This window comes from Anabrus simplex, chromosome 4 (genome assembly GCF_040414725.1).
Source record: "Anabrus simplex isolate iqAnaSimp1 chromosome 4, ASM4041472v1, whole genome shotgun sequence".
Lineage (NCBI taxonomy): Eukaryota > Metazoa > Arthropoda > Insecta > Orthoptera > Tettigoniidae > Anabrus > Anabrus simplex.
Genome location: NC_090268.1, coordinates 92,833,898 through 92,854,661, shown reverse-complemented (window position 1 = coordinate 92,854,661; position 20,764 = coordinate 92,833,898). Strand labels below are relative to the sequence as shown.

At 39.1% G+C, this 20,764-nt stretch overlaps 1 protein-coding gene across 2 annotated transcripts in view; it reads left to right on the top strand.

The window, feature by feature from the left end:
- The window catches only part of LOC137500404 (UDP-glycosyltransferase UGT5-like), a 53,533-nt gene extending 38,342 nt beyond the window's left edge, over positions 1-15,191 (top strand). For both annotated transcript variants that reach the window (XM_068227175.1, XM_068227174.1), the window contains exons 3-5: positions 6,241-6,463; positions 10,535-10,754; positions 14,850-15,191. In XM_068227175.1, coding sequence (XP_068083276.1) covers positions 6,241-6,463; positions 10,535-10,754; positions 14,850-15,135 — 729 coding nt within the window. In that variant the 3' untranslated portion in view covers positions 15,136-15,191. The remainder of the gene's footprint in view (positions 1-6,240; positions 6,464-10,534; positions 10,755-14,849) is intronic.
- Positions 15,192-20,764: the final 5,573 nt, after the last annotated feature.

Below are 20,764 nucleotides of genomic sequence, written 5' to 3'. Positions count from 1 at the left end.
AAAGATGAAATTATGACTTTACTTGCATTCTTTCTCTTGCAAGGTATTCATCAGCTACCTGACAACAAGAACTACTTTTCTCGTAGACAGATATTAGAGACCCCAATATTTTTGGAGCTGTTCTCTGAAAGAAGATTTTATCTCCTTCTCAAATTCTTACACTTTTAATAAATAAAATCATAACCTATGATAATGATTATGAACTTAAAACAATCAGTGGATCCAATCCGCAATGCCCCACCTTCCCAGAAGCAAACGCAAAACAATAGTATGTATTGACCAAAGGGCTGCTTCCAATGCACAATCCTGAATCAATGATACTGGTTGTCTAAAGTGGTCCAAAATTCAGGTCAACAGCCCCTCATAATGGTACTTACTGGTAGTAAAGTAGAACCATGACATTTCTCATGAAGGGGTACTAATCCCAAGAAACGTAGACTCACGGTGTTCCTCATATTGTGGTCCTACTCACCTGTGGTGTTTCTCACATAATGGTGCCACTCATAGGCAACACAAACTCATGGTGTTCCTCACATAGATTTACTAATCACAGGGTCTTGTACTATCCCATGGTGTTCCTCACACAGTGGGTACTAATCACAGGCAACACCCAGACCTGTGGTATACCTCGAAACACAGACCCATAATGTCCTTAACCAGATGCTGAAACACAGGAGAGATGAACGTGAGGAGCCTGGCATAACTAAGTGGAAGAAATGCCAGGACTCAGCGAAGAGCCCCATGGTTGCCAACCCACCCCAAGTTGAGATCCTGTGGGGCCCCTTTTAGTTGCCTCTTGTGACAGTCAGGGGATACCGTGGATGTATTCTTCATCTGCATCCCCCACACCTAGGGGAATTTTATATAAGGTAGTACAATAGGTAAGAAAATATGCTGCAGTACAGTGGTTTGCTTCTGTATGCTGAGAGTCACTCCAGTCACAAGAACGAGCGACCTGTTGTGACAAATACAACACACCTAGATGAAAGAATAGTAAAAGAGATCACAAAAGTAAAAGAGTACACAAACTGGTTAATTAACTTGATGTTTGCAAACACTCACTGTATGTCATAGACACAGACACTGGTGCCATGGTTGTTTGTCTGACAGTCACCCCTGTGCGATGAGTGTATGTGTGTTTACAAACAATAATCGCAATGCATGTGATGTAAAGCAAAATGGAAAATATTGACTTTTTTCCTTCTGGAGAATAACAAGACATAGACAGCTGTACCATTTTGAAGCAAATACACTTCCTATACAACCCTCACATTTTTGGTACAAGTTTACCGTACACCTGTAAAATTACAGTACATGTGTGTACAACCCTTGTCCTGGTTCTCTATGGCGTCGAGTATGAAGTGAGGTGAATCTTCGTAGAGATATTTTACGATCCTGATGTCAACCTCATCAGAGGAGTTCACGAGGTGAAATTAATGACATGGTATATGATAGAAGGAAGGGAGAGGGTGAAATAGCACCAAGGAGTCTCCATTCAATGGACAAATCACCATCAACAGTCCTCATTCCATATGAACACTGTAGAGGTGTGGAATTGAATCCAGGCTTCTGGCAAGCAATCTAGTGATTATAATTTGTATACCACCAATTGTATACCCTGCCAGCCAACATTCCGATGGTGAAAATTATTTCACCACTGGGACACGAACCAGCTAACCATGGTGTCAGACCATATAGACTTGATGCCTTAACAATCATGACCACCAGTAGTTACAGCACATAAAATTGTTTTACAATAAATTAATTTCTTTTGTGGAATATTCAGTAGAAACAGGCCCACCAAGTAAAACTATCCTCAATAAATGAAAGACTGTATTTCATACTCATATAAAACACATTAAATGATGATGCTGATGATGATGCTTGTTGTTTTAAGGGGCCTAACATCGAAGGTCATCGGCCCCAAACACACATTAAAAAAGGAAGAGTAAAGTGTAATCTTCATTTTGTTCTTCAGTTGATGATGATGATGATGATGATGATGATGATGATGATGATGATGATGATGATGATGATGATGATGATTGTTGTTTAAAGGATCCTAACATCTACGAAGTGAGACGAAATGTAATGATAATTTAAAAGTCCAAAATTCATCCATTGACCAGAATTCAAAATGTCATGGTGAAGAATGAGTGGATGAATGTTGTTTTATTCATCGGTTCCTAGACTGGTTTGGTGCAGCTCTCCATGCCACCCTATACTGTGCTATCATTTTCATTTCTACAAAATTGCTGCATCCTACATCTGTTCTAATCTGCTTGTCATATTCATACCTTGGTCTACTCCTACCGTTCTTACCCCCTACACTTCCCTCAAAAACCAACTGAACAAGTCCTGGGTGTCCTATCGTTCTATCTCTTCATCAAATTTAGCCACAATGATCTCCTCTCACCAATTCGATTCAGTATCTCTTCATTTGTGATTCGATCTATCCTTCTCACCTTTAGCATTCGTCTGTAACACCACATTTTGAAAGCTTCCATTCTCTTTCTTTCTGAGCGAGTTATCGTCCATGTTTCACTTCCATGCAATGCCATGCTCCAAACGAAAGTCGTCAAAAACATTTTTCTAATTCCTATATCATCATTTGAAGTGAGCAAATTTCTGTTCTTAAGAAAGGCCTTCCTTGCTTGTGCTAGTCTACATTTTATGCCCTCCTTACTTCTGCCATCATTAATTATTTTACAACCCAAGTAACAGTATTCATCCACTTCATTTAAGACTTCATTTCTTAGTCTGTCCGGCTCCATGGCTAAGTGGTTAGCGTGATGGCCTTTGGTCACAGGGGACCCGGGTTTGATTCCCGGCAGGGTCGGGAATTTTAACCATCATTGGTTCATTTCGCTGGCATGGGGGCTGGGTGTATGTGTTGTCTTCATCATCATTTCATCCTCATCACGACACGCAGGTCGCCTAAGGGAGTCAAATCGAAAGACTTGCACCTGGCAAGCCGAACTTATCCTCGGACACTCCCAGCACTAAAAGCCATACGCCATTTCGTTTTTTTTTTTCAGTCTAATATTTCCTGCATCACCTGACTTTGTATGACTGCACTCCATTACTTTTGATTTGGACTTATTTACTTTCATCTTGTACTCCTCACCCAAGACTCCATCCATACCCTTCAGCAACTTCTCCAGATCTTCTGCAGTCTCAGATAAAATAACAATATCATCAGCAAATCTCAGGGTTTTGATTTCTTCTCCTTAGATTGTGATTCCCTTTCCAAATTCTTCTTTGATTTCCTTTACTGCCTGCTCTATATAAATATTGAGAAGGAGAGGGACAAACTGCAGCCTTGCTTCACCCCTTTCTGGATTGCTGTTTCTTTTTCAAAGCCCTCGATTCTTATCACTGCTGACTGATTTTTATATAGATTGTAAATAATTCTTCTTTCTTGGTACCTGATTCTGATCACCTTCAGAAATGGTTGAATATGAATTTAAAATAATCAGCTGATCCAGCTCACAATATTGAAAGTTAGAATAATTTCAAAGTGTCGCTCATATAGTGGTACTAATCACAGGCAACACCGAGACCCGTTGCTGTTTCTCACAAGTACATAAAACCGTGGTGTTCCGCATATAGTGGTACTGACTAGAATTTTTTTAAAAAAGGGGGCATTGAACTATGATTTTGAACTTAAAACAATCAGTGGATTCTGCCTGCAATGCTCCACCTTCCCAGAAACCATCTTAAAACAATAGTATACGAGGGGCGTTTGAAAAGTCCGTGCAAAAATAAAAACCACTTACGTGTTTGGGGTAAACCTTTTTTATTTTTTGACATAGTCTCCTTTTAGATTTATACACTTCGGCCAACGATGTTCTAGTTTGTTGATCCGTTCCGAATAATAGGATTTGTCCAAGTCTCCAAATATCCATTAGTGTTTGCAATCACCTCCTCATTTGAATAAAATCTTTGTCCCGCCAGCCATTTCTTCAGATTGGGGAATGAATAGTAGTCCGAGGCAGCCAAGTCTAGAGAATAGGGGGGATGTGAAACGAGTTGAAATCCTATTTCCATTAATTTTGCAACCACAACTGCTGAGGTGTGCGCTGGTGTGTTGTCATGATGGAAAAGGACTTTCTTGTGGGCCAATCAAGGGCATTTTTCTTGCAGCTCGGTTTTCAAACGGTCCAATAACGATGAATAATATGCACCTGTAATAGTTTCACCCTTTTCCAGATAGTCGAGGAGGATTATCCCTTGTGAATCCCAAAAGACAGTCGCCATAACCTTTCCGGCCAAAGGAATGGTCTTCGCCTTTTTTGGTGCAGATTCCCCCTTGGTAACCCATTGTTTAGATTGTTGTTTGGTCTCAGGAGTATAGCAATGTATCCATGTTTCACCCACAGTGACAAAACGACACTTAAAGTCCTCCGGATTCTTCTGGAACAGCTGCAAACCATCCTTGCAACACTTCACACGATTCCGTTTTTGGTCAAGCGTGAGGAATCGCAGCACCCATCTTGCGGATAGCTTTCTCATGTCCAAATGTTTATGCAAAATATTATGTACCCATTCAGTCGAGATGCCCACAGCACTAGCAATCTCATGCACCTTAACTCTTCTGTCATCCATCACCATATCATGGATATGATCAATGATTTCTGGAGCTGTAACCTCCACAGGCCATCCAGAATGTTCAGCGTCACTTGTGCTCATATGGCCAGTCCGAAAATTTTGGAACCACTTATAAACTGTTCTAATCAAAGGTACAGAGTCATCATAATGTTTATCAAGCTTCTCTTTAGTCTCCTGAGGCGTTTTGCCTTTCATAAAGTAATGTTTAATCACCACACGAAATTCTTTTTCGTCCATTTCTTGAAAATCACTCGACTTCCTTGATTCACACAAATACCAAACACAAAGAAATAGACCAATATGGCTGAAACTTGGTGTGCATTCATTCAAGAGATGCTACTAACTAAACCTGACCTTGATACTCGCCGGTGGTGCCATCTCTCGGACTTTGCACGGACTTTTCAAATCACCTTTGTATACTGACCAAGGGGCCTGCTTCCAAAACGCAATCCTGCTTGTTGTCTAAAGGGATCGAAAATCCAGGCCACCAGCCCCTCATAATGGTTCTTATTGCTAGGAAGGTAAGAGCCATGCTATTTCTTATGTAGCGGTACTAATCATGAGTAACACAGACTTACGGTAGTGTTCCACATATTGTGGTACTACTCACAGGTAATGTAATACGCACAGTTAACACAGATCTATGGTGTTTCTCACATTATGACACAACTCATAGGCAACGCAAACACATGGTGTTCCTCACATAGGTGTACTAATCACAGGGACTCGTACTACCCCATGGTGTTCCTCACATAATGGGTACTAATCACAGGCAACGCAGAATCATGGTGTCGCTCATATAGTGGTACTAATCACAGGCAACACCCAGACACGATGGTGTTTCTCACAAGCAACATAAGACTGTGGTGTTCTGCATTTACTGGTACTAATCACAGGTACTGTAAAACTCATACTAATTCACCTTCTGTTGCTACGTACTAATCACAAACCTATTATGTACCTAACATAGTGGTACTAATCGCAAGTAAAGGTGACCCATGCTGTTCCTCGCATGATGGTACTAATTACAAGTAGTCTTATGGTTCTAATTCAATCATCCCTTGGTCACCCCTCTTACGACAGGCAGGGAATACTGTGGGTGTATTCTTTATCTGTGTCTCCCACCCTCATAGGTGTTTTGGCAATGCAAGGATGGAAAATGCTAGAATTGAGAAGGTAACGACCATGTCCTTATTTAAGTTACAGCCCCCAGCATTTGCCTGGTGTGAAAATGGGAAACCATGGAAAACTATCTTCAAGGCTGCCGACGGTGGATTTGAACCTATCATCTCCCAAATGCAAGGCTGCTATGTGACCCTAACCGCACAGTCAACTTGCTCAGTGACAGACAGTTTTGATTCGTTAAATTTCTTGATATTCTTATAATGATTGGTCAATGAAGCCATGAACTAATGTCTGTACTCACTGTTGTACAGATCAACTGTTTTTGTATATTCTGATTATTACAATATCAAAACTCGATTTCAGTGTTTAGATGCATCCCAATAAATTAATATAAATGTTACAATGTTACTTGAAACTCTTGAAAAATATATTATTTTCATACAAATTTATAATTAGTCTCTTGATTGCACTGTATTTAAAACACTTTAACATGATTTTTTATAGGATCTGCAAAAATATCTGGATGATGCTAAGGAAGGTGTAATATACTTCAGTTTAGGAAGCAATGTACGAAGCGATAAACTTACTGCTGAGAAACGACAGATGATACTAGAAGCTTTCTCTGAACTCCCTCATAAAGTGTTGTGGAAATGGGAATCTGATACCTTACCAGGCCAACCTAAAAATGTAAAAGTTGGTAAATGGCTACCCCAAAATGACATTTTAGGTAAGTTGCAAATTGATAAGCTTTTTGTAAATTCAAATTTTAAGTTCAAATTTGTACGTGTGAAGAACAAAATAATGCAAGAATTATATTGTTGTCATGCATAGCAATTTACCAATAATTAGGTGTCACTATATGATAATTTATTTCTACATTTTTGTAACAATGATCATCATAAATTCAGTCTGATTCTATTTATTCATTACATAACTCAGTGATGATGATGCTTATTATTTAAAGGGGCCAAACACCTGGGTCATCAGCCATGATGGTATGAGATGAAACAATATGAAATAATAGATTGAAATGTACCCACTGACTAGGATTTTATAAAATGATAATGACGAGGAAAATTATTATGAATTTAAAATAATCAATGGATCTAATTTGCAATGCCTTATTTTCCTATAAAATAATTTAAAATAGAATAAAATGTAAAAAAAAAAAAGAATACTGAGAAGAAAAAAACATATATTTTATTAATCTTACAACCTAAAACACATACTAAAAAATACACCAGGATAAATACAAAACATAATGTACAGAATAAAAGCGTAGTTAACAATAAAGAAAAAATTTAAAACTACTTTTAAACACAATAAAATGGATCATGAGATCTACTGACTGCTCCTCATCTCTTAGAACGAGGGGATGGTACTTGGAGGTTTCAGACTACAGTGCAGATTGGCCAGGTCCGCACTCTCTGTAAGGATGTGTACAATGGTCAGATGACCACCACAAGTACACATCAGGGGATCTTCTCCTTTCGGTAAGTAGGAGTGAATGGCTATACCATGGCTGATCCGAAGACAACACAATACCACTGCTTCTCTCTGAGAGATCTGAAGGGAAATCTTCCATACCTTCATTGTTCCTTTAACTGTTCTCAGCTTATTTAAAAGAGGGATGGCCTTCCACTCCATCTCCCAATGGGATACTATCAAATGGCTCAGCTTAGAACAAATATCATTGGCTGGAATTTTGTAAGGGAACAGGGGCAATATTGCCACCTCCTTGCAACCCCATCAGCTAACTCATTTCCTGCTACAGCCATGTAGCTTGGGAGCCACAGAAACATCATTCTCCTGCTAACCCGCACAAACTGGCCAGCAGATCCTGGATCCACTACTTCAAAGGATTCCATGGTTAACATATATAGATAGACTGTAACAAGTTCAAGGAATCAGTACACAGCAGAAAGTGCTGACATTCACTAGTCAGTGAATACCGCAGAGCTTCAAGGATAGCATAGAGCTCTGCTATAATCATTTCGTGTGGCTATTTCTAGCCAAGTGCAGCCCTTGTAAGGCAGACCCTCCGATGAGGGTGGGTGGCATCTGCCATGTGTAGGTAACTGCGTGTTATTGTGGTGGAGGATAGTGTTATGTGTGGTGTGTGAGTTGCAGGGATGTTGGGGACAGCACAAATATCCAGCCCCCGGGCCATTGGAATTAACCAATGAAGGTTAAAATCTCCAACACGGCCGGGAATCGAACCCGGAACCCTCTGAACTGAAGGCCAGTATGCTGACCATTCAGCCAACGAGTTGGACATAGAGTTCTGCTGTGTACCTGCTACTGGTTTCAGGTAGAGGAAAATGAAACCTATTATTATCAATGATAAATGCACAGAGTGCTTTTGCTTCTGCTCTTGAACCACCTGTGTAAATAACTGATCCTGGATACCGGTTAACAATGAATATAAAGAGCCTCCAATAAATGGAGGGATCTGTATTCACTTTGGGCCACTGTGCAGATTCAGGATGATTTCTGGTCAATGTATTAACCATCTTACTTGGTCATCTAACAAGACAAGGAACTCAAAGTATATCAAACAATCTGTAACTGTTATCCAAAATTATACCAACCAGCTGCGTTGATTGAGAGGAAGTTTCACTGTTGAAAACATGAATGCTCTTTAGGTCTTTTCAATCATGAAATTACCAGCATCCAGGAGATAGTGGGTTCGAGCCCCGCTGTCGGCAGCCCTGAAGATGGTTTCCGTGGTTTCCCATTTTCACACCAGACAAATGCTGGGTCTGTACCTTAATTAAGGCAATGGCCACTTCCTTCCCACTCCTAGACCTTTCCTATCCTGTCATCGCCACAAGACCTATTTGTGTCGGTGCGGCGTAAAACAAATTGTAAAAAGAATTCACCAGCATTTCACCCCAGTGTGGCAGTGGGCTTATCAGTTGGACTGCAACACCTTTCCAAAACACTGGCAGCTAGTGTGCCATTGAGACACCACTGCAAACCTGCTTTATACAACAATGAAGTGACGGAGCACTAGGAGAAGTATGTACAGTACCTACACTTGTATAAATGCTTGCCTTTGGCATAGATAGCTCTTAGATAGTTAGTTGTCAGAGATAGCCTAGGCATCACTGATGGTATGCAGAAGGAGTTCTGCATTGCTTTCCTCACTCAATCAGAAAGTGCTATCATCTATCAGTCTGCCAGTTGAAGAAGAATGAATAGCCAACATGAAGGATCAAATCTGGGACAGTCAACAGGAAACCAGTGTCCAGTGACACAGTTCAACAACATCTACAACATTGGAGCAATTTTTCAAGGTGCTCATTGCTTCAACTACCTTTGACTGCGCAGCACAGCTGCAATGGTACCATGGGCATCACATAATGAGAAAGAAATGGTATAAAATAAGCCTTTCTGTCAACTCATGTTTCTGTCAGCAGCAATAAGATGGTCATATCTCTGCCTGGTAGTACCACAGTAAGAGCATTGCCATTGGATTATAGTTTCAGTAGGCTGTGAGCTTGTATCCGGGAGATAGTGGGTTCGAATCCCACTGTCGGCAGCCCTGAAGATGGTTTTCCGTGGTTTCCCATTTTCACACCAGGCAAATACTGGGGCTGTACGTTAATTAGGGCCACAGCTGCTTCCTTCCAACTTCTAGCCCTTCCCTATCCCATCATCGCCATAAGACCTATCTGTGCCGGTGCGATGTAAAGCAACAAGCAAATAAAAATTTTAAAAAATATATAGTTTCAGTAGATTCTGGTATGCATTCCAAATATGCTGACCAGTCACTGTTACTCCTCTGTAATGTTAAACCCCATTGTTCTTTATCTTTGGGGTCTGACATAGGCCAATGACCATTCTCACAACATACATGAAATGAAATAGATTAAAATTCCTGTGTGGTTAACACGTTCCACTTCTCCCTTGGCCTGTGTGTTCACTGCATCTGAGTCCATCTCTATGGATGAGAGATTAGCATCTTGGCCTTCAGTCCTTAGGGCCCTGGGTTCAATTCCTGTTTGGGTTAAGGATTTTAATTTTAAATGGTTACTTCCCTTGGCTCAGGTACTATGTGTTTGTGCTATCCCCAACATTTCTGAAACTCATACTCCACACACAACACTATCCTCTACTACATCAACACACAGTTTCCCATACATGGCAGACGTAGTCCAACCTTGTCAGAGGGTCTTGCAAGGAGCTGCAACAGGCTAGCAATAGCCACATAAAATTATTACTGGATCTGTCACTTATCAAAACATCTAGTCCATGACAGCACAATGACTGGCTCACCAGAGACTGCACATGGCTGAAAAATTATTACTACCCATTGTGGTTTTACAGGATACATATTTATGAATGTTCTACATACTAAACTAAACTGTAAGTCATCAAAGTATGAAGGCTTTCACAGCTGGAGTCAATATAATCAAAACCTTGTGGGCTATTCTGCTGTGGTCTACTCCTCTCATTCCTGCCAAACGTTTCGAGAGAGTACTTAGACGACATCACAGAAGATGACTACCGCAGCAGTCTGGCAGGAATAGGAGGAGTAGACCACGGTAGAATAGCCCGGAAGATTTTGATTACATAAACTGTAAATGTAAATGTTTCTCACATGTACCATATGATCTTTGGATAAAAATGATAGCTTTGATAGTTCTTGTCACGTTTAGTATTGCTATCTTAATAGTCAACATTGTATTACTAACCATGTGACAGTGATGCTACTGATAGTATTTACCATAGTAATGTTATGTGTTTAAGGGACAATTTTGGCGATAATATTCTTTAAACCTTTCTTCAATAGGTCACCCAAATGTAAAACTTTTCATCACACATTCTGGCTTATTGAGTACACAGGAAGCAATATACCATGGAGTTCCAGTAGTGGGAATGCCATTTCTAGCTGATCAATTTGTTAACATTCGGAAGAGCATTGCTCGTGGTGTTGGAGAAATGGTCGATTACAACACATTGACTAAAGACAGCTTCCTGGCTACTGTACGCAAAGTTCTTTACACTCCCAGGTAAGACAGACTATTATAATTTATTTTTTTAGCACAGATATTTTTGTTTTACCATAAGGGTACCCACGACATTACTGCCTTGTCTCCTTTAAAGACTTATCATCTTCCTTGCTTCTTGTGGGTTACAAGTTGTTTGTTTGATGCAACAGTATGGATTGTAGTTTTGCAATCCATAACCTTCTTGAAAGCCACTGGTCTGAAAAGTTGTTCAAGTGCCACTGCAATAGCATTAATTTTCCCATTAAAACTGATTTTGTTGCTCCAACTAAAATGTAAAAGAGTAGTTCTGAGTAGATTCCTGCTCTTTCTTTTGTACCTAAATTTATTAGTGATCTTTCAGTGCAAATCTTCAAGTATTTGTCTGAAGGATATTCCTCACTGACATTTCTTTGTGCTAGTTGTTGTACTATAGAAGGAGTATCATGCTCTTTTACTGCAGACAGTAAGGAAAGACTGATGTATGGTTGATACCCAGCAGAGGAGGTTGCTGGATGAATGTTTTCAATTTGGGTGGGAAACTTGAGTTGATTCAGACAATCATTATCAGTACTTAATGGTAATGCCAGAGTCTTGAGAAGCTACTGACTTGCAATCTTAGTTACTCAAGTATCTTGTGGAAGAGCATTAATTTTTATAAAAGAAATTGTGGCTTGTTGTTTTATCTCAGAAATGATTGGTAAGTGACCTGCAGACATAGAACTTGAGTAGAGTTTACACCTCCTTTTATTAATCTGAAGGAAATGTTCAGAATTAATCCTAGAGCATTCATGCAATAATAGGTAGCATTCTCCCCTTTCCATTCCTTTAAAATACAGAGTTCAATCATCATCTCTTATGTGTCAAGCTGCATTTTCCTTCACAAATAAGTCCACAATCTCGTACATAACCTACACCCAGTTTATCTGCCTTCCCTGATGTCAACTCATGAACACAGCTTCACCTAATTAATGTTCGTTATGATCTTAACTTTTAACTGTATTTACATTCCTACAATATTCTCACCTGTTCATTACAACCATAATTCTTATTACCATACTTTTATATCTGATCCCTCCAGCTAACGTTTAAGATATCCAGGTCACTCAGCATTCATTCCTGTACAGCAAAACTGGAATTAAAACAGAACAATATGTAGATAACTATGTCCATGAACTCAATCTTACCTAGAAAGGAATGCTGACCACAACTGTAAATTGTTACATTTAGATTTGATTTCTTTCAACATACCACTATCCTCAGAAAATGTACTCGAAATATAGGCCCAATATTTAAAAAAATCCATTTGCTCCAATTTTGTACTCCCTACCTGGCATTTTGATCTACTTAGGTTTCTGCCCAACTGACATCATGTCACATACTTCTCTAGGTATAAAGTGATGCTTTTGCTTTAAGAGGAAGTACAACTGGACAATAATCCTCTCTTAACCCTAATCAAAGGAAAAATGAGAGAATTCCAAACCTTCAAATAATGAGGGTACCCCCTGTGGGTGGGGGGCTCAGATGAAGAATACTCCCATGGTATCCCCTGCCTGTTGTAAGAGGTGACTGAAAGGGGCCCCAGGAGCTCTCAACTTGGGAGCTGGGTCAGCGACCATGGGGAACTTAGCTGAGTCCTGGAATTGCTTCCACTTACTTGCGCCAGGCTCCACACTTTCATCTATCCTGTCAGACCTCCCTTGATCAACTCTTGTTCTTTTCCAACCCCTACGGTACCTATTAGAGCATTTTGAGGCCTAGGGAGTCTTTCATTTTCATGCCGTTCATGGCCCTTGTCTTTCTTCGTCTGTTACTTCAAGTGACGGGTCCCTTCTTTTTTCTCTCTACCCCCTGTGGGTAGGAGATGCAGGTGAAGAATACACCCATCGTATCCCCTGCCTGCCATAAGATGCGATTAAAAGGGGTGATTGTATTAGAACCATGAAACTACTCGTGATTAGTACCATCACACGGAGAATACCATGGGTTGCCTTTACTTGCAAGTAGTACCACTATGTTTGGTACTCAATATGTTTGTCATCAGTAGCAACAGAAGGTGAATCTGTATGGGTTTTTCAGTACCCATGATTAGTACCATTGTGAGAAACACCACAGGTCTGGGCATTGCCTGTGATTAGTACCACTATATGAGTGACACCATGGGTCTGCGTTGCCTGTGATTAGTACTCACTATATGAGGAACATCACGGAAATACCGCGACCCATGATTAGTACATCTAGGTGACAAACAGCATGGGTTTGCGTTGTCTATGAGTGGTGTCATTATGTGGGAAACACCATATATCTGCATTACCTGTGCGACGTACAATACTTGTGAGTAGTACCACAAAATGTGGAACAACGTGAGTCTATGCTACTTCTGACAATACCATGGTTCTACTTCACTAGCGATAAGTACCATTATGAGGGGACATTGACCTGGAATTGGACCCCTTTTAACAACAAGCATCCTCAATTCAGCATTGTGCTTTAGAAGGAGTTCCTTGGTTAGTAATACTATTGTTTATGATAGTTTCTGAGTCAGATCCACTGATGTGATTAGTACCATCATGCAGGGAAATTCATATCCATCCATTCATTCTTCATCATTACGTTTTTTATTCTGGTCAGTGAATGCTTTTGAACTTTTAAATTGTCATTACATTTCATCTCATTTCGTACCTAGAAGTGTGGAAATGAGACTTCCTGTGCATTGCAAACCTAATACTGGTGAGGTTGTAAGAGAATAAGAGCTGACCAAGGAAAGGCAGATAGGAATGATGAAAGCCTGGTGCAAATACGAGGAAGCAATGCCAATTTCGGCTAGAGGTCCCATGGTCGCCAACCCACGCTCTCAGGTTGAGAGTCTCTGGGATCTCCCTCTCAGTAGCCTCATACAACAGGCAGAAGATTCTGCGGATGTATTCTACCACCACCAACACAGGGGTTCCAGGTCTAAAAAACATAAGCACAACTAGTATTTCTCAGTTAATTGGTATTTATGTTATATTAAAACTGTTGAATTCTTTTTACCTTGTGTTTAGAGTCTTTTACTACTGATATACCTACTGTATTTACCCAGGTAATTCCCCCCTCCCCCTCCCTCATGTAATTTTCCCCACCTTTATTTTTAAATGGAAATTTCCTAAAAAACAAAAAATTTGCATAATTTTCCTGTTGTATGTATGTTGAGTGCTCACCCTGTTTGGACCTCAGCAGCTCCACCATCAGCTGTTACAGGTGGCCCAAGAGGTATACTAGGGAAATTAGGAGTGAGGTAGTTCCTTTCCTCGCTGAGCCAGAAGTTGTTATTACATCTCAGTCTGCCAAGCCCCTGAAATGCTCGCACCAGCCGACCCTATGTGCAAGATTTTTACACCATTCATAAAAGGGACTGGCTGCATAAGGGATGGCATTACTAGCATCACTCATCCCTCGGTCACTTTCATATCATCAAAGCCAAGAAGGTTACTGAGACAGGTCAATTAAAGTAATAAATTTGTTCTAGCCTGCATCAGAAGACATAGTGCACTGTAACAACTAGGTCTTGGCAGCAGAGGCATATTTTCCAGTCATGAATGTGTAAACGTTTTGCATACTTCTTACAAATTGTACAAAATTATGTTGATTATCCTCCAAGTCAATACTCAATATTACATCCAATTAAGATGAAATTTTACATAGGCATGTTTCAACCTGGCTTAGGATCATCCTCAGTAAAATATATATAATAAATTCAAAACATTAGACACATGATATGAAGTGCTTGTTAAAATGTTTTTCCTTAAAAAAATGAAAATTAAAAACACAAGGCGGTGATCGTTAAAACAGTGTTTGAGCTGGAGGCCTTTTTGTTTCAATATTTTCATTGTCCCCTGATGTAGTCCAACTGATATGTGTACCCTGTTGGCTTAATTATTATGTTCAGTCATAGTATGATATACATATGTTGTTACTGAAGTTGAACTGCCTTTTTCTTTGGTATGTAAAGTGGATAAATTTTACAATTTGTCTCTTTAATACAGTATATGAAGAAAGATATGCTCAGGAAAATTAAATCTTCATAAAGAGAAATGTTGTAACTATGCATTAACCTATGGCTTGGTTTCCTTTTTTCAGTTACACTATTAAAATGAAGAGACTCTCAGAACTGTTTAGAGACAGGCCTGAGACTCCACTTGAAACTGCTGTTTACTGGACAGAATACGTAATAAAGCACAATGGAGCACACCATCTTCGTTCTGCTGCTCTGGATCTTGCCTGGTACCAGTATTTTCTCCTTGATGTTATTTCTGTATTGACTATAGGAATAATTCTATGTTTAATGTTGTTATATTTTGTAGCTAAAATAATATATAAAGTTGTAACTAAAACAAAGAAAAATGTAAAAACAAAAAAACATTAAAATATGGTATTTGTAAAGCTGTACCTATGTTAAAGTTAATATATTATATAAAATAACTGGTGAACTTTCTTTCAAAATAACAAATACAGTGAGGTACAATAATGCTGACAATCACAAACTAGCTTTCAGCATGTAATAATATTTCATTGTACATGCCATATAAGCTGAGTGATGGTCCTTCAGTTTACCTTTATTGTTAATAAGTGTTCTCTGACCTAGTGCTTCTAAACCATTCTACCAAAAACATGTTACCGGTATCATAAAATTTTCCTGCAGCTTCCTCATCATGTAATGATTTACATATGAATTCCAATCACTTAAAATATTGTCCTTCGATAGTAAAATAAAATTAATCTGAGAACTGCTATATTTGAATTCTTCCACTAATTTTTGTTACCCAGTCCACTCCCACACTCCTCTAATGATAATACAATTCTCATCTTACTGGACATGTTTGACGTCTTCACACTATGCTAGAAAATTTGGAACTGTTTACCACTGGGTCCCTAGTTAATGACTTTACAGTGGTCAAGGTCTGTCATGCCACTAATCACCTTTTCTTCTTTTGTTAGACTTGCTGCCTGCTGCCTTATCTCTTCTCAGAATTTTCTCAGTTTCATTCCTACAGGATTAGTGGATGGAGAGTATGTACAATACGAACTGTTAAACAATGTTGTTAGAATTAATTTCTGCATCAATGGAGGCCATAATTTTTATTGAGTCACTTTTAAATCTGTTCTTTTAAAAGGAGTAAAAGTGTGCTCAGTGATCCTTAAGTAGGAGTAAAAAATACATTGTTCTTATGGAGTTATAAATATGTTCTTTAAAAAATCGTTCCCTATGAGGGGTGGTCTCTTAATAGGAGTGGTTTGCAGACAGGTTTTACTGTATTTCCAACCATCAGATATTTTACTCCAACTGTATAGGACATTTGCCAGATTACTCCAGTCAGTATGCGATGTGACCACAATGGTAGATGAATCTCTATGACAGAATTTTCATCATGAAAATGCAATCTCTTATTTATAATTCTCTGACTTTGTCCAAATATCAACCAATGCTTTGCTATGCCTAGCAAGCAGCCAGTTTTATTCCTATTGCTTCCTGTGTTTGACATTCAAATGATCTAGACATTTCATGTACCAGGAAACTGCAGTGCAGATAACCATGCTGAATATGCTTTATTCTTGGTGTGATGATAAATTCTGCATTGAGCATTGTGTTGTACAGCTACATTACCATGAAGTGACCTCATCACATTGAAATGGCATATGGCTTTTAGTGCCAGGAGCGTCCGAGGACAAGTTCGGCTCGCCAGATGCAAGCCTTTTGATTTGACTCCTGTGGACGACCTGCACATCGTGATGAGGATGAAATGATGATGAAGACGACACATACACCCATCCCGCGTGCCAGAAAAATTAACTAGTTAAGGTTAAAATTCCCAACCCTGCTGGGAATCGAACCCGGGATGCCTGTGGCCAAAGGCCAGCATGCTAACCATTTAGCCATGGAGCCAAACCTCATCACATTAGATTCCTGTTTCACAGGTAATTTATAATAACAATAATTATTATTTTATTGTTATTATTATTTTGTGCAAATAATATGTACGTTCTGATAAGAATTGAGCTGAGATGACTGTTAAGGGGAGGTTGTAAGCTGTATCCCTACCATATTAAATTTGTGATGTTCATGTTCCTTTTTCTCAGTAAGTGTTTGACCTATTGAAACAAAATTTTGCAGGCTTTTAGATCTGTAATTTCTTTTTAAATGGTGGTTTTTGAAAACTGTTTGTAATGTTTTAATTTGTTTTCAGAAGTTAAATTCTTCAACACTTTTCCCTCCAGAAACATAAAATATTAATTTTACTATTTATGGTAAATGCACAAGAAAACCTCGAATCCTTTATTCCAGCTACTTGAATTGCTGGAAAAATTCAAATTTCTACTATTAATACTTCCTGAGAAAAAGGAACGTTTGTCTATATTTGCCCATATTCTGGATCATCTAGGTTGTCTTCATCTTCTCTGCCCCTTTTCTAATTTCTTTTTAACTTCCTAGCTTCCTCTGAACTGGCTTAAAATATTATATCTGACTTTATCATATGTAAATTGTCCATTTCACAGCACACACAAATCATGTTCACATGTGGTTCCATACCCAGTTTCATCAAACATCCTACCAGGTTCTCCTCACTGAATGCCAGTGCAGCATCATGTACACCTATTAACAAAGTCCTTTTCTCCACAAACACTGTGTTTGGTATCCTGGTCCAAATCATATGATGGAATGTCTGGTTTGGATTTTGAGTCCTTCTGCATGCACTTTCGAAGAAGATCATGTGACTGGAGAGTAAACGAAGGAATGCAGCTCAGCATCTATCAGGCTGGGCAAGATGCAAAACTCCCCTGGAATCCACAAAGCTCTGAAATAGAAAGGAACTAGCTCAGAAAACTGAAAATTTTCCAGTTCTCAGGAAAGAAGGAACAGATCTAGACGTAGGCATCATGTGCCATTTAAATGGCTGTGGCGTTTGGGGGTGCTATTTCAGCAAGAAAACACATGAACATTATAAAATGGACTTCCAGCTAACAAAATCATTAAAAATCTAAACATTGTATTTTCAACCCCAAACGGCTTACAACCTCCCCTTAAATATATGGTAATTTCTGTCTTACAGTATATTTTATCAAAGGGTGCTTTTAATGGTAGAGTGTCAGCCTCCAGATCACGAGGTAGGGGGTTCAGACCTGGCAGAGGTAGTCAAATTTTTGAAGGGTGGAAAGAAGTTCATTCGACACTCCATGTCATAGAATGTCAGCACGTAAAAGATCTCTGGTGACACATTTGATGTTTACCCAATTATCTCCCAAATCATTGCCATTACCATATTCGTTTATAATTGTTACATTCTTCAGACTGCCTAAACTAATTCTGAGTAATAAATTACAGTATTACACTTGAAAATTCAGTTGCTTCTTTTTCAAGTATAATTCTGTTACCATGTCTTCTTTTTCAGGTAGTTCATAAATTTATTGCTAATTGTACCGGTTGGTACACCCCTACGCCGCACCTCTGAATTTTCCGCGTTAAGTACTCCTCTACAGGAGAAACTCTGAACTTTAACCACTATATCAACTTATAAGTTTTCTCAGAAGATGGCACTACCATAAATTTTGTGATTACAAAGTTGTCAATACTGTGTGGAGTTCAACTTGTTTTGTTTTCCATTAATCAAGAAGTGTGGACATTCTCTTATAGATGTCTCTACTAAAAAACTATGATCATGCACCCTGGTGCGAAGTGAAGAAACTTTTCTTGAAGATATTTTGTACTCATTTTTCCTATAACTAAATTTCGTTCTTTCATTGGTGGGTTGGCAATATAAATCTTTTCTTTCTGCCAGTTTTGAACTTGCCAATCAAATTTTTCTGTAATTAATTTTTGACCAATCGTATCCTTCTTCTTCAATTTTGATGTGTAACTTTTAGCCAGCCAATAAAGTTGAGTGGGTGTGTCTTAATTATTCATGAAATTTCTCGAACTTTCTCCGAGGGTTTAAAAACTGCTGATTTTCACGGCTCGTCGCCACTTCTTTAACCTCTAGCTTAGTGTATGGACGTGTAGCAGGGGGCGGGTAGCGCCTCTTCCTTTGGGCAGCAGCTCTTCAACAAGGTAATGGCCGTTTAACATCTTTATTTCTTGCTAGCTCAGCAGTTTAACCCTCGGGGAAGGTCCGAAATTTTTCAATGTAACCTACCTGTCTAAAAATGTAACTTAGTGCTGGCTTATGTAAAATTTTCTTATTACTTTAACTGTAAATCGGGGATAGAGAGTGCTTTACCCTCTCGAGCTCCCCTTCATTTTTGATTTGAGGTGACTACGTTTTCATAACCGATTTTCTTCTCTTCTTAATGTGTTAAAATTTTTTTTCTTATACGAGTCACCTCCTTAGTTTGGGAATAGCCCCTGTGTCATCAGCCTAGTGCCCCTTAGGTTTTAAAAGGTTTCATGTAGGAGTGCAAGCAACGCCTCCATTCATCTTGGTATTTTGGGCCATTTAATTAATCTGTTCTTTTCCACTGAGGCCCAGTAGGTTGGGTACGAGATACTCCCGTTTCATTTGATGTAAGCGGTGCCTTGAGGTCAATTTAGTGTAAAAGTCTGGTATTGCCTTCAATAGGCTTGAAAAATTGAGAGCGGGTCAGCTCTTTCTGATGTGGTAAAGAGCCTCTTGGAGGCCAAATATGGTTTTTGGAGCTAATGCTCCTTGAATGAAGGGGTTTTCTGCCCTTTGAACAAATGAGTGTACCTTGGTAAAGTTGGGCTAGTAGCTCAAGGATTGTGTAATTGGGGCTCGAAGCCCAGAACTTTTAAGGACCCTGAAACACGGGCTTTCGTTTGTAAAATTATACCTTGTACCTGACTAGTGGATTGCGGTTGAGTTGTTGTTATCTGTTTAAATTCTATGTAAAATTTGTTAAGTTTTTCTACTTGTGAAAATATAACCTTTATTGAAATTTTAATTCATCTTTCGGCCTTGTAGTTAGACCCATTCCAGCCCGCACCTTCTTTCACCTCTGCCTTCCACGGGTAACACCGTAACACTAATGATAATTTTTTTAATGTTATTATTTTTTACATCCCCCTAATTACTTCTGAAGGTTTATAGAGATGCTGAGGTACTGGACGTTTGTCCCAAGGGAGTTCATTTACATGCCAGTAAATCTGATGATCTACGTCATTAGCCCCTAATGGTACAAAATGAGACGAAATGCAATGGCAATTTAAAAGTCCAAAAGAATTCAAAAATGTGATGATTAATGAATGGATGAATATGAATTTAAAATGATCAGTGGATCCAACTCGCAATATAGAAAAATAATTTGAATATTAATCCACTGACTAGAATTAGTAAAAGGAAATTATGAACCATGATTATGAACTTAAAACAATCAGCGGATTCGACCTGCAATGCCCCACCTTCCCAAAAATTATATTAAAACAATAGTATATACTGACCAAGGGACTGCTTCCAAAGCACAATCCTGAATCGATGATGCTTGTTGTCTAAATGGGTCCAAAATCCAGTTCAACGGCTCCTTATGATGGTACTTATCGCTAGGAAAGTAAGAACCATGGTATGTCTCAGATAGTGGTACTAATCATGAGTAACGTAGACTTACAGTGTTCCACACATTGTGGTACTACTCACAGGTAATGTAATAATGCACAGACCTACACTGTTTCTCGCATTACCGCGCCACTCATAGACAGTGCAAACCCACGGTGTTCCTCGCATAGGTGTACTAATCACAGGGACTTGTACTATCCCATGCTGTTCCTCACATAGTAGGTACTAATCACAGACAGTGCTCAGACCCGTGGTGTTTCTCACAATGGTACTAATCGTGGGTACTGTACAATCCATACTGATTCACCTTCTGTTGCTACTAATCACAAACCTATTGTTTACCTAACATAATGGTACTACTCGGAAGTAAATGCGACTCGCGTGATGGTACTAATTACAAGTAGCCTCGTAGTTCTAATTCAATCATCTCTTGGTCGCCCCTTTTAGTTGCCTTTTACAACAGGCAGGGCATACTGTGGGTGTATTCTTTGT